The 15,472-nt window shown below is 33.9% G+C and overlaps 1 protein-coding gene and 3 non-coding genes across 4 annotated transcripts in view; 2 read left to right on the top strand and 2 right to left on the bottom strand.

The window, feature by feature from the left end:
* LOC106102932 (soluble guanylate cyclase 88E) overlaps window positions 1–15,472 on the top strand; it is a 43,927-nt gene that overhangs the window by 26,980 nt on the left and 1,475 nt on the right. The window contains exons 2-12 of the mRNA XM_013282552.1: window positions 5,038–5,213; window positions 6,425–6,706; window positions 7,073–7,278; window positions 7,675–7,798; window positions 8,321–8,462; window positions 10,462–10,588; window positions 11,181–11,385; window positions 12,695–12,841; window positions 14,455–14,587; window positions 15,029–15,256; window positions 15,341–15,472. The exon at window positions 15,341–15,472 is cut by the window's right edge and continues 330 nt beyond it. Of these exons, the coding sequence (XP_013138006.1) occupies window positions 5,046–5,213; window positions 6,425–6,706; window positions 7,073–7,278; window positions 7,675–7,798; window positions 8,321–8,462; window positions 10,462–10,588; window positions 11,181–11,385; window positions 12,695–12,841; window positions 14,455–14,587; window positions 15,029–15,256; window positions 15,341–15,472 (1,894 nt within the window). The 5' untranslated portion in view covers window positions 5,038–5,045. The remainder of the gene's footprint in view (window positions 1–5,037; window positions 5,214–6,424; window positions 6,707–7,072; window positions 7,279–7,674; window positions 7,799–8,320; window positions 8,463–10,461; window positions 10,589–11,180; window positions 11,386–12,694; window positions 12,842–14,454; window positions 14,588–15,028; window positions 15,257–15,340) is intronic.
* On the top strand, window positions 5,976–6,049 carry Trnai-aau. The gene has a single exon. It is a non-coding gene; the product is annotated as a tRNA-Ile (tRNA).
* Trnaa-cgc lies at window positions 6,251–6,322 on the bottom strand. The gene has a single exon. It is a non-coding gene; the product is annotated as a tRNA-Ala (tRNA).
* On the bottom strand, window positions 6,869–6,941 carry Trnaa-agc. The gene has a single exon. It is a non-coding gene; the product is annotated as a tRNA-Ala (tRNA).

Here is a 15,472-nt window from a genome sequence, read left to right as displayed (position 1 = left end):
TATTGCCTAAGATGTCAGCAATTACAGCATGTTTTTAAATAATTATTTTTTTAATAAAAAGTCCTACACTAACGTCACGCTTTAGGCTATAGATTTTCACGCCAATAATCTTAGGGGGTAAATATTTTGGATAAAATCCTAATGTGGGAAAGAGACCATAAGTAAGTGCTACCAACATCAAGAAGGCAAGATGGTTAAGGTTTGTCATGTCATGTCATTTTGACATTTGCTATTTATAATTTGACAAATGTAAATAATAAAATAAAATTTTATAATTACATGCGGATGAAGCCGCACGCGAATAGCTACTTGTATAATAAATTCAACATGGGAGATAGCTCTATTGTGTTAGGTTTAATACGTAAAAATAACACCGTGTACTTTTGAGAGGTTCATCTGTTATTTTATTTGTATTTTTAAACTGACTTAGCTTTCGACTCCATCCGCTTCGAAAAAAAAAATCAAAAGTGCCTATGTGTTCTTCCAGTCTATTCTCTACATCTATATTAAATTTCATTGAGATCCGTTAAGCCGTTTATACTACAAACTCTAACAAACATCCATCCAACTAAACTTTCGCATTTATAATATTAGTAAGATTTACGTAATTTTTTTTTGCTCGATGTGGATTAGCTATTATTTAGTCCCACTTTCTTAAAAATTTAAAACTATCTAGTACTTTTCGAGTTTTTTTTTAAAAAAACGTAACAAAATTAAGAAAATTTTGTCTTGAAGTCGGTTTTCATTTATGGTAAAATTTAATTTACTTGTATATTCTTATACAATATATATATATATTTATATAAATATTTCTTCTTTTACGTTGAAATGTTCCTTTTACTAATGGTCGCATATTGTTCGAAATATAACAATAATTTACAAACATTTTTTTTATTAAAATTGCATGAAAACTTATCTACATCTACGAAGCTTCACCTATTTATTTATCGTCAATTCTAACATTACTTCTTTAATCAGCTAAATTGCCCTTCAACAACGTCCATGGTCTTTTCCCATACCTTGAACTGTCGATAATACAATGTCGTAATCTCCCATCAATACAAACAGTTAACTTGTTGCGTTGTAATCGAGGACATATATTTCCAACCCATTTAGGTGCAATTTCCTTTGACGCTCACGAAACAATTAAGTCGAAAATTTGTCAGAACAACATACAAAATTGTATAATTGTAGCTCTTATTGTTACGATTTGCTATACGATATTCGCACGTAAATGGGAAGCGGATTTAAACTATACATTCTGTGATAAGTGATGGTTTATTTTTAGACCCGACCTCGAATCACCCTGTTTATTATTCGGCAACACTCGCTATTGTCTCAAAAAGGGACAGCGCGCGTGACATTTTTTTGCAATAGAGAAGAGAAAAAATTCGCATTTCAGATTGTTTTTTTGTACCATTGTTATTTGAGTTACGGTAATTGAATAAACATTTGATTTTGTCACACATTTATTATTCCAAACGTATTAGAGCGTGTGAGATACTGTTATGTTGGTTATACAGGGTGTATTGTCACACTAAGTTAATAAATCTGACGACGTAAAAAGCTTTAAACAAAATTATTTTTGGCCCAAACTTTTCAACGTTGAAAAGCATTATTTCCGTTATATTAAGTAACTTTTAATAATCTTATCACACTAACTATACTAATATACTAATATTGTAAATGCGAAAGATTAGATGGATGGATGTTTGTATGTAGTCTAAACGACTGAACAGATTTTGATGAAATTTGGCATATATGTAGATGATAGTCTGGAAATACATATAAGCAACTAACTTTTATTTTCTTTAAGTCCACGCGGACAGAGTTGCGAGTGAAAGCTAGTGTATATTAATTAAACATTAGATTACATTGCGTATTAGCTAAATGCGTATATAAAAAAGTTGTTTATTTTTTATTATACATTATTGGTTTTTTTTTTAATCTAAAATTTCTATTTAAAGTTTAACGAATCTAGATAAGCGGAAAGAGCCCGGTTACTTCTATAAATATAGCGGAATCAATTTCAATCTCGCCCCGGGGAGGTGAAACCCAATCCGAGAGAATCTTATACGCGACTAAATTGAAATGTATCTTTCCGCCTTTTTTTCACTAACTCGATCTAACTTGATAACTTGGAATCTACCAATCGGCAAACCGATAATATAAGTGCATATGTATATTTTTTAAGGAATAACGCACATCCGGAATAATCACAATCATACTTCATACTAATAGTATAAATGCGAAAGTTTTGATGGATGGATGTTTGTTAGAGTTTGTAGCCTAAACCGCTGAACGGATTTCGATGAAATTTGGCATAGACCTAGAGGATAGTCTGAAAGAACACATAGGCTCACTTTTGTTTTTTTTTATTCCACGCGGACGGAGTTGCGGGTGAAAGCTAGTATTATAAAGAGGAAATATTTGTATTTTTGGATTTTTGTATGTTGATTCACGCTAAATATACTGAGCCGATTTAAAAATGCTTTCACCATTAGAAAGGTAATTTATCTCTGAGTAAATCATACTAATATAATAAATGCGAAAGTTTAGATGGATGGATGGATGTTTGTTAGAGTTTGTAGTAGATTGCAAAGAAATTTGGCATAAACGTAGATGGTAGTCTGGAAGAACACATAGGCTACTTTGTTTTGTTTTTTTTTAATTCCACGCGGACGGAGTCGCAGACTAAAGCTAGTTATACTATATATTTAAATTACACGGCAAAGTCGCGAGCAACAGCCAGCATATCATACTCATTCCACTTTTTAATTAATTTTATACAACAGTAATTTAACTTTGTACATCAAAATAAGTTGGGCATTTCCACACAAATGGTTTCCGCATTCGCACAAAGAGCTTGCAATATTTTAAGTCCTAGAATGTAATCTAAGCTAGGAACATAAATGCATTCTAATATAGAAGAATGTTCAACAGCAATATGCAGTTTATTCTATCGAGCTTCAAGTTAACAATTTAAAACCTCTCAGTTTTCTGAACTCCTGCTAAACTGCTTTTGATATAAAGATCGTTGAACCGTATTGTCTGTTTATTTACAACTAGCTGTTCCCGTGCGGCTTCGTCCGTATGAAATTATGAAAATTTTATTTTATTGTCTACATTTGTCAAATTATCAACAGCAAATGTCAAAATGACATGACATGACAAACCTTAGCCATCTTGCTTTCTTGATGTTGGCAGCAACTTATGGTCTCTTTCCCACATTTGGGTTTTCCAAAATATTTACCCTCTAAGTTTAATGGCGTGAAAATATATAGCCTAAAGCGTGACGTATGTGTAGGGCTTTTTATTAAAAAAAGAATTATTCAAAAATATTCTGTAATTGCTGACATCTTAGGCAACAAAGAAGTGTGTGTTTACGCTTTATTATAATAGTATAGATGAGTTTATTCGTGGTCATTTTTCGCGAGCAATAAAAATATAGGTAATTTTCTGTATTGGAACATAAACATTTAGTAACAGTTTTAGCATCCTTTGCACATATGTAGCTTATTTGCAGCTTTTGACGGCCATTGTTGAAACTTACCTGTATACATACTAGCTTTCGGCCACTGCGTCCGCGTGGATTAAAAAAAAATAAAGTGAGTAGAGTATGTGCTCTTACAGATTATCCTCGACATCTATGCCAAGTTCCATCGTGATTGATTCCAAACTGCTTAATTTGGACTATAAATTCTAACAAACATCCATCCATCTAAACTTTCGCATTTATAAAATTAATAAGACATAATACTTATATATTTAAATAAATCTAAATTGTTAATATATCTTGCTATGATATTTATTTCTTCCCCACTTGTCTTAACTTTGATTAATTAAATTAAAAAATATAATAATTATAAGTTTAAATAGAATAATGTTTCTACCTAATCAAAGTGAAAAGACTTGACTCGATAATATGTTGCTATAATTATAGCTCTAAAGTTAACTTTGCTATATGATTTCAATTTCAAATGGGTAGGTTATTTATTTCTTTGGCTGTAATGATCAATATTGTATAGTACAATGATCCTTATCAAATGAACTCTAGACATTGCAATGCAAATGTTATATTTATTTAATAATATACGTATTCAAGTTATACGAACAATATACCAACATTTGTTACGTCCAACTCGTTGCAATGAACGCTTGTCAAAATAAACTTGTACTGTTATCGTATCATTTAGAAAATGAAAAACACATTTTGTAGTCTTTGTAATTAATTAATAATTAAATGTAGCTAATACTACTTGGTTTTTAATTGTGAAACTAAATAGTTGTTCGATCCTTTAGTCAAAGTTGTAACTGTTGGCGCCTTACAAAGGCGTTCTAATCTAACTACGTCTATCAACTAACTACGTTAATTTGTATCTGATATCGATGAATCAATTCAAACACAACCCCGACCCTGTTACGGTCAACCAAACTAATTCGATATATCTATGAATTATAAGCAGCTGCGATCCTATTCTCTGCCATATAAATCATTTTATGTGCTGGGATTTGCGTCATCCCTTCATATTAGGTTTGTGCTGATCGTGTTCTGTTTGGACAGTACTCAATTTGTTTGAATGATTAATTTTAAATAAATAAATGATTTTATTTTTAGACTAAGGTATCGAATAGACATGATTACTATAATAATGTTGAGATAAAACTTTCACACAAAAAAATCTTTTTTTTTATAATATAAGGTGGCAACGAGCAAGCGGCCACCTGAATCCACCGAAATGGAAAGCGACCGCTGCCTACGACTATAAACATCCGCAGTTGCAGATGCGTTGCCTACCCTTAAGTGAAAGAGAGAAGACGCACATAAGAGGACATTTTCCTTTTCTATGCGTCTCCTCCACCGTCAAATCCACTTTTCCGTCCCATCTTTTCCTCTTAAGAAAAGGATGATAAGGTAATGGGACTAAAATTCGGCCTCCCTCATTCTTTTCGTTCCCTTAGCATTTATTGTCGTTAGAAAAGTGTTAAAATTACGTTAAAGTTAACTAAATGATTTTTTAACCTTTCCTACACCAGATATCAAGATGTACGGGCTCCTGCTAGAGAATATGGCGGAGTATATCCGGCAGACGTACGGTGAAGAGCGGTGGGAGGATATCCGGCGGCAAGCGGGTGTTGAGCAGCCCTCCTTCTCCGTACACCAAGTCTACCCGGAGAACCTGATCACGAGACTTGCTAAGAAGGCACAGGAGGTACGTTTTATCATCTAGTCAGCATCAAAGTACCAATCTTATGTGATCCATACTAGCTAATGCTCGCGACCTGACCCGCGTGAAATTATAAGAAAAAATATAGCCTATATTACTTACAGAAAAATCATCTATCTGCGTAAGAATTTTTAAAATCGGCCCAGTAATTTTTAGGTTATACAAACAAAAATACAAATCTTTATAATATTAGTATAGATTTATAGAGGAAAGATTTGGATTTTTGTATGTTTTGAAATAACTCGAAAAGTACGGGACCGATTTAAAAAAATCTTTCACCATTTAAAAGCTACAGTATTAGTAAGTAATGTAGGCTATGTTTTTTATTATTTTATAATTTCACACGGGCGAATTCGCGAGTTGCAGCTAGTATAAAATGTTTTAGTAGTAACGTTTAAAAATTATTGTGAATTTTTCTTTTCTCGTCCCTTCCTTTTGAATTTCTGGAAAGTGAATATTTTATTAGCTATAAATGTGGGGATTTCAAGGCATATTATTCCAAATGCTCTTCGAGAGTCGTTAATTTTAAATGGCACATTACAATCAAAATGGCACACTTTATTGAATTTATAACGAAGATAAACCGCTTTTTGTTCAAGTGAGCATTCTATTACTAAATCTGTTAATAAAATATTTACAAAATTAATTAAGATAACATTTTAACTGAATTTATATTTGAAATTCTACTCTAGATGTCTTCTGTTCTGTGAAAAAAAAATTACCACAACATTTCATCTCTACAGCAACGGCCCATTAGCTCAGTTGGTTAGAGCGTCGTGCTAATAACGCGAAGGTCGCGGGTTCGATCCCCTCATGGGCCACATCTACTTTTTGCAATAGTTACGGTGTAAATGTTTTAATTTTTGTTATTATCGTAAGTTTCCATTGCCGAAATCAACGTCTACTAATATTATAACTAAAAAAAAATGAAATAGCAAAAGTCTGTCATTAAAAAAAATATTTTGGATTGATAAATTTAATAGTTACTACTCCTCGTATATACAAAAACATAAATATCAATTTGGAGGTGCAGGGATTTGAACCCTGGACTTTCAGCATGCGAAGCAGACACTCTACCACTGAGTTACACCCCCGGTGACTACGAAAGTCGAAATTGAACATTGGATTCTACATTTGATTTTTTTTTAATTATCCGACTTATTAAATGTCAGGCGCTTAATTTTATTTCTTTTCAGGTACTGGGCATTTCCGAACGTGAATTCATGGATCAAATGGGAGTTTACTTCGTTGGTTTCGTCTCCCAGTACGGTTATGATCGAGTGCTTTCAGTTCTCGGACGACATATGAGAGATTTTCTCAACGGACTTGATAATCTGCACGAGTATTTGAAATTCAGTTATCCAAGAATGCGTGCACCAAGTTTTATATGTGAAAATGAGACTAGACACGGACTTACCTTGCATTATAGATCTAAACGGAGAGGATTCGTCTTCTACGCGATGGGACAAATAAGAGAGGTAAGGTTTTTAAATTTTGCATAATTAATTTTCTACTTTCGATAAGTGTAAAATATGACTTTGGAATATTGTGACGCAAGGAACTTGATTAATCCGATAAAAAAATATATCATGTTATGTACAAAATAAAATAAGAAATGTAAAAAATTCACAAAAAGTTTTTGGAGGCGCCGGGTATCGATCCCGGTACCTCTCGCATGCTAAGCGAGCGCTCTACCATCTGAGCTACGCCCCCGATACGTAGTCAGTCGAAAATACGATACTTAAATAGCAAGTAACCTCGTAAATAAAATTAATATTTATTCATTATTTTAAGTTCCTATAGCTATTTATAGTATGATAGAATGAAAGAAATGTTATTTCCAGGTCGCCAGACATTTTTATCACAAAGAAATGCGTATAGAGCTAGTGCGTGAAGAGTTGCTTTTCGACACCGTACATGTCACCTTCCAACTGACCTTCGACAACAGAGCGTTTACATTGGCTTCCCTTGCCATGACACGGGAAGAGAAACATTTACCAATCAGCGCCTCCGTATTATTCGAGATATTTCCATTTTGCATCGTATTTGGGTAAGTTTTTAAATAGATGCTGCATAAGGTTTATATATTTTTTGTTTTAAAATGTGATTACAGGTTTTCAAAGATAGGAAAATACTGACTTTCGTTCTTTAGTTTTTATCGTCTTTTACTACTATTTAGTTTAAATTTCTTTCTGCTAGATGGCGTAAGTAGTATTTAGTATGACATTTGCTCAATAGATGGCGCTTACAAATGAAAAAATTATAAAGTTTTACCTTCACATTTTAATGTCGGTACTTTAGCAATAAAATGGAATTCGATAATTCGCTTACAACAGAAGTTAATAATAAGTTAATATCTTATGGTTACTTTCAAATTTCGAGATTAATTTAGTTATTGTTATGAGTCAATTGAAAATGTTCATAATAGAAGTCTTGGATAACACAGGTCAGATATGGTGGTACGAAGCATTGGCAACTCTCTGATGGTGATCCTTCCCGACCTAGTTGGCAAGAAAATTACCAATTGGTTTGACCTCGTGCGTCCTTTGATCGCGTTCAAGTTTGAAACCGTAAGTCACCATTTTTTAATATTTCATCTAATCAGATTTTATATAAATATCTACTCTGTACTAGTTTATACAACAACGAATTTATAAATATCGAGTTGAGAATTTCATTTTCGAAACGGTTTTGACAAAATGACGTAATCATCTCTCTAACTCTATTTGATAAAACAGAGACAACAAACTCTAGGAGCTTCGGAGCCTACCAAACTAAGGTGTAACTAGGCCATAGTCAACCATGTTGGCCCATTACAATTTGACTTAGAGCGGGCGCTCAACTTTGACTAAATTATCGCATTTAACATTATCAATTGTTACGCAGCAAACTTAACTATTTAGTTGCACAACTAAAAATCGTATAAGTTCATAGGAATCAAAGCGAGAAATCAGTTGTGTGAGAGTTTTGTCAAAGGTGTGTTAACACATACCAATAAAATGTCAACGAGATCGTATGAGACGAGACGAGTCCTGTAGTTTGCATGTGTCATGCCAGTGTTCCCGTTATTAAATGTGTTGTATTATTTCTAGATATTGAATCGCACAAACAATATATTCGAATTAGTGACCGTGGAAGCTGTGATGCATGAGAAGGCACCTGACAAAAGAAATGAATTACTACGTCTCTCTGATGAATCTGATGGTACTACAGAAAAGAATCTGAGACTAAAAGGTATGTTTTAAATTAAAGGGTTTTCAAAATTGCTGTAAATCGCTACGGGAAAAAACTCGCATTCTCACGCTAATTACCCATTCTAGTTTTTGACCGACTTCCCAAAAGAAGGAGGTACTCAATTCGTCAATATATTTTTTTTTCTAGGACGTGTAATTGGTAATATATTTTTTTGAGTACCGATGTTCAGAACAAACCAGGAATACTTTTATAATATTAGTAAATTATAATATTTTTTAGCTCTTAATTGATTCAGATTGCATCGTTTAAAATTATTGTTTAGAATTGCTTCAAATTTTTTTTAACAAATTGTGATCACCGTAATACAGTAACAATTTATATTTTATGTATTTTAAACTATACAGATATACATGTATATATTGCTTTAGCAGTGCTTACGGTCGAACCAAAACATTTCTTTCTAAAAAAATATACGCTACTCGTGTAATTTCGTTCGTAAACATCCTTAATAAAGGTCAACATACTATCTCCGGACTAACACGTGTAAATAAAAAGATATTGAGACACATCACCTTCGGGAAACGGACTAATTAATTTCGAATAAGTATTTGTTTTGTTACGCTTCAATTATTTCTCGTTATAATAACAAGATGTACATTGTTATCTAAATAATGTCCTCCCTTAATCTCCCTCCTCTAATCTCAATTCTTACAAATATTTTAAATGCGAAAGTTTAGATGGATGGATGGAAGTTTGTTAGAGTTTGTAGCCTAAACTGCTTAACGAATCTCGATGAATTTTGACATAGATGTAATCTTGTAGAACACATAGGCGACTTACTTCTGTTTTTTTTTATTTTTTAATTCAACGCGTTCTAAGTTGCGGGCGAAAGCTTGATGTATTAAATATAGCCTCTATCCTACTCAGGGATGATATGGCATTGTGGTATGGAAAGAACATTTAAAATCGATTTGATAGTTTTGGAGTTTATTCTTTAAATAAAAAAAAAACGATGTATAAATCTATTAATTTTTGATCGACTTCCCAAAAGAAGGAGGTACTCAATTCGTCTGTATGTTTATTTTTTTTATGTGTGTTACGGCATAACTCCGCCGCTAGTGGACCGATTTTGATAATTCTTTTTTTATCCGAAAGGTAATACTAGTGTTGTGGTAATGTATTTAACATTTTTATCCAATATTTTCACTGCCTAGCGTACTAAAAATACTAGATTTAGTACTATGCCCTGGGTGAGATTTGTGGCAACCTTTTCTGTCTACTCTCACCGTCCACACACTTGGCGTTCGCACGTCTACCCTGAATCCGGTCCTAAACAAATTTAGGGCTTAATTCATCAGGAAGGGTTGGAATAATTATTTTTCCTGTTTTACCAACTCTCAAAGTTTAAAGATATGCGTGCTTTTCAGGCCCCACATCAAAAGCACGATATGCTTACGATGGAAGACGCTTACCCGATGTTATTAACTTGCATCTCAAAGGTAGCCTTCTAAAGGCATAATAAACTTCATTATCATTTTACAGTATAATTTTGAGCACCGGCTTCGCAATTTGCATATAAAATGGCACCGTATTTTAAGTTTTTGCTAATCGCTAGAAACTTCTAGAAATACTACATATTTAGATTTTAATTGAAAAAGCACAAATAAGTAGATCATCTTTGACACTAGAGTAGATATTTCTAAAGACTTTCTAACTAGATAATTAGGTACAGTTAAGAGTTTCTAGAAAAGCTCTCTTTCTTTTTAGATCTTTTAATGCCGAAAAGGTGAATAAATTTGATAATTTGGGCATCTTTATATACCGTTTTATTTACATTAATAAAGCAATCCATCGTGTAAAATATGTGATGAAATATCGGATTTTGTTACCTTATCTTAGAGTGACATCATTTTAAAGCTATCTGAGCCTCTATCAGCCAGTGGTATGACAGGCCTTTAATGATTGAAATGAAACGTCCGATCTACCAAACAATTTTCAAACTTTGGTCTCTTGAATACCGTCTAATTTTGTTTATCAGGTCAGATGATCTACATGGACAACTGGCGTATGATGATGTACTTGGGCACGCCAGTGATGCCCGACCTCGCTGCGCTCGTCTCCACTGGACTCTACATCAATGACTTGTCTATGCATGACTTTAGCAGGTAAGCCTTTAACTGTCGACATTGTATTAATTTGGCATTTTTTACTGTCATCATCAACTTGCCCTTATCCCTTACGGAGGGTCGGCACAGTGTGTGCTGCTCTTCCATACGTCTCTATCAGTCGTCATATTTTTCACTGTATTAGGCAAAATGTTTTGTGAGAAAATATTTTATTAAACGTGTTTTTAACTCTTGTAGCCCCTGATTGATATTATTGTCGTTAGAGCGGGCACACGCCTTTGACTAAACTATCGAAACTTTTATGCGGTTGTCGATTGTTTTGCAGCCCATTCAACTGTTTAGTTGCATTGAAAATCGCTTAGGTACGCACCTCCATATAAGCTCATAGGAATTAAAGCGATACTAAGCAGTTGTGGGGTAGTTTGGTCAAATGTGGTTACACTTTACACCATTACACAACACTACTGTCTTTATAAGCAATTTTTATAGCTACGATTTGTTAAAAATTGACGCCGGCCGATAGTCACGGTCAAATTGTTGACGTATTTTTAAGTTAAACGTATTTAAAACACTGTCTAACTTTTTAGTAAGGCTTTAGATTTCTTAAACATATTTAATCTATCTTTTCCAGAGACCTAATGTTGGCCGGTACTCAACAATCGGTGGAACTAAAACTGGCGCTAGACCAAGAGCAACAGAAGAGTAAGAAACTGGAAGAGTCTATGAGGAAACTTGATGAAGAGATGAAGAGAACTGACGAACTGCTTTACCAAATGATACCAAAACAAGTCGCTGATAGATTGAGGAACGGAGAAAATCCTATAGATACATGCGAGGTGATTTTTTTTATTCCTACAATAATAAAGTTAACATTAACGCTGATTTTCTTTTTTTAATTTCATAAATTGTCCAACGAACCAGTCACTTAAATTCGCCACAAAGGCGAAGCGACCGCTGTCCATAGAAATCTTATTACAGTTGCGTTTTCTACCCATATTTAACGGAAGAAGAGACGCACATAAAGAGGATATTTCCCCTTTATACGCGTTTCTACCATCAAATTTACTTTCCCTTCTACTCATTTCCTTATAAGAAAAGGGAAAGGTAAAATTAGGCCTTCGACACACTTCAGACTACGCAGAATTGCTCCCACTTGACGCCTGTCTTTAATGTGGTTGTGGTATTTTAGTACTCGAGTCGGCTCTACCACTGTTGAATATGTTGGGTCGGTTTAATATTACCGGCGCCCTGGGCTAGCTTTGTAATAATAATAACGAATCCATACGAAAAAAGTTGCCATTGACGCCCTTTTAATTCCAGCGCCCAGGGCCCCATTATACAAGTTTCTGAATTACTTTCAGCACAAGAACATAAAGTTTGAGATTTGATTTTATTTGAGACTTAGAGTTATTCTCATTAGAATGTAAATAGTCTAGACTTGTATTAATAAGATGTCAAAAGTTTTGCATAAATTTCGATTTGTTATTTTTGTTCTTAACAAAAAGTTAAAATAAGAATTCGTTATAGTTAAAGGGTCGATTAAATATTCAAAAGAAATAACTATGCCAAATGTTTAGCGATGATTATAAATACACTAGCTGTTCCCGTGCGACTTCATCCGCATGAAATTAGAAAATTTTATTTTATTGTTTACATCTGTCAAATTATCAATTACAAATGTCAAATGACACGACGTTATGACAACCTTGCTTCCTTGATGTTGGCAGCAACTTATGGTCTCTTTCCTACATTAGGGTTTTTACCCAAAATATTTACGCCCTAAGTTTAATGGCTGACCTAAATGTACGGCTTTTTATTAAAAAAAAATTATTCAAAAATATGCTGTAATTGCTAACATCTTAGGCAACAAAGAAATATGTGTTTACACTTTATTATAATAGTTTAGATAATAGTTATAAGTGTGGAAAACCGGTAGAGGTAGACCTAAAAGAGATGGATGTATTGCGTAAAAGGTGACATCAAGAAAGGAGTGATGACAGAGATGACGTATGATAGAGTTATGTGGAGGACAAAAACCTGTTGCGCCACTACGGGACTAGGATAAGGAGGAAGATGACCATGATGATTATAAAAACCTTCTTTTTTTCATTACTGCAGCGTGTTAAATGCTTATTTCTATTGCAGATGTTCGATAGCGTGTCCATCCTGTTCTCCGACGTGGTAACCTTCACGGAGATCTGTTCCCGCATCACTCCAATGGAAGTGGTCTCCATGCTCAATGCGATGTACTCCATCTTCGACACTCTCACCGAAAGAAACAGGGTTTATAAGGTTAGCTCTACAAATATTTTAGGGGATTTTTTAAAAGGCTTAGTAGTAAAAAGGTTACTAGCTATAACAAAGGAGATAACCGGTTTTCCAATTGTCGTTAATACAAACACATTTGGCCTATAAAAATAATTCTTAAATTAAATTGCGTTGAACGATATTCGAAAAAAAGTTGTGGGTTCACATCTACTCCGCGCCCTAGAGAATCTAAAAATGTAAAATATATATAAAACCATTTAAATTAAGGTAACATTAAGGGTATTTCATCTGCCGGTGACACCTATTTTAGCAATAAGTTGCTTTTCAGCGAAAATAATGAAATTCCGAAAGTGATCTTTTAACAAAAACTGTAAGAATCCCTTTAAGTTTAAAAATTAATTTAAACCAGCGAATTAGTTTACAAAGCGAACAGTTTTTTTAGTTCAATCAGATTAAGTACAGATTCAAGTTGACGCTTCAAAGGTCAGCCTTTGAAACATTAACTTGACCACATCGAACTTTATTATTATAACTTAGAGAACTTAGAAACTTAGACAAACTTCAACGATATTCATCATTGATTTTTTGTCGTTTCCAAAGAAATTTGTGATTTCTGTAAAATAAGTAATTATGTGGCAGTGGTTTAAGGTTAGTTTTATAAAGTACTAGTTTTCGCCCCCAATTCACTTCGCGTGGAATTAAAAGAATCAAAAGTGAGTAGCCTATGTGTTATTCTAGTCTATCCTCTACATCTACACCAAATTTCATTCAAATCCGTTCAGCCGTTTAGACTACAAACTCTAACAAACATCCATCCATCTAAACTTTCGAATTTATAACATTAGTATTAGTAAGTTTCAAATTAGACATTAATAAAACAGGACCGCTGTTTATGCACCCTTAATCTAGTTCACAACAAACAGATAGCATAGAAATTAGCATATTCAAATACGTACTACATTGTACTGGGAATATCCCAAGAGTGTTTTAACAAACTACTGTAATTAGTGTTCAATATATTGATTAAAGGTCTATTCAATAGAGTAATTTACTAATTTACAGGCATACCTAGGCCCTAGAGAGTGTAGACCAGCTACCTTCAAAGTTATAAGTACAGTCAGACGCATTTGTGGTGTTCGACTTACAGAACGCCTTGTTTATTGCAACGATACAAAGCACACCTCGTTTTAGAAATAATCAATTATGTTATCGTAACATAAAATTAAAAAGTTACCGTACCAAATATATCGTACAAAAACATTCATACGACTATCGCTAAATAGGTAGGAACCACCAGAAACCCCGATAGTACATGAAAACCCTGCTAATATAAATATGAAAGAATTCTCTAATACCGTTATCAAAGAACGAAATTTTTCATTTAGTTTAGTTACCTACAAGTTCCATGCTACGCTACTCTATACGTCTTTTGTATGAAGGAACATGTTTCGACGTTGTTTGATTAAGAAGATATATTAAGACAGTGTTCAGAATAACTTACATACTTATATGTAAGTAGAAATGTTTACATTTATGTAGTTTCATTATCATCATCGTCAACAACTTGTTACTGAGGGTCGGCATAGTATGTGCTGCTTTTCCATACATTTCTATCTTCATTCTTACATACTTTTTAGGTGGAAACAATAGGAGATGCGTATATGGTGGTGTCTGGGGCTCCGGAGAAGGAGGACAATCACGCAGAGAAGGTGTGTGACATGGCACTCGATATGGTCGACGCTATCACTGACCTAAAAGACCCGAGCACAGGTAAATTTAACATTAAAGAACCAATTATACCAAAAATACATTGAATTTATAAAAAAAGTACTTTATGAAAAGTACTTCTTTCATGGTTTTGTTACTAGTTTTGGCCTGCGACTCCGTTTGCGTGAAATGAAAAAAAAATTAACGTATGTGTTCTTCCAGGCTGTACAGATGTAAATCTATACCAAATTTCATTAAATCCGTTCAGCTGTTTAGGCTACAAACTCCAACTATATATTCATTGAAAAAACTCAAAAACTACTGGGCCGATTTTAAAAATTATTCACCAAAAGACTACGTTATTAGTGAGTGACGCAGGCTATGTTTTTTATTTTTTTTTATTTCACGGCGACGAATTCGCGAATAACAGCTAGTTTATAATATTGGTAAGAAATCTGATTAATGACGGGCGTAATAATGTTTCGAACGCAACATATTTCCTAGGTTCCCATCTCTCGATACGTGTTGGAGTACACTCAGGGGCGGTGGTGGCAGGCATAGTAGGTCTGAAGATGCCACGCTACTGTTTGTTCGGGGACTCCGTGAACACCGCCTCCCGCATGGAGTCAACATCCGAAGCTATGAGGATACACATCTCACAAACAACGCAGGAGTTACTATCTCCGTCGTATAAAGTCGTCGAAAGAGGAGAGATACAAGTTAAAGGAAAAGGTCGGTTTTTGGTCTTTTTTTATAATGACAAAAAAATATTTAGTAATTAACTGCACTAAATATTTATTTTTAATCTGTTTTTAGGAGCAATGAAAACGTATTGGCTCGATGGAAGGGAATCCCGTCCGAGTTTATCAAAAATGATATCACAATTACAACCCGTCACAGAACTTGAATGGGAACGAGCCGCTGACGTCAGAGATAGCATCGCAGAAT

Source organism: Papilio polytes, unplaced genomic scaffold (genome assembly GCF_000836215.1).
Source record: "Papilio polytes unplaced genomic scaffold, Ppol_1.0 DF823890.1, whole genome shotgun sequence".
Taxonomy (NCBI): Eukaryota; Metazoa; Arthropoda; class Insecta; order Lepidoptera; family Papilionidae; genus Papilio; species Papilio polytes.
This window is presented reverse-complemented; position numbering and strand designations above follow the sequence as displayed.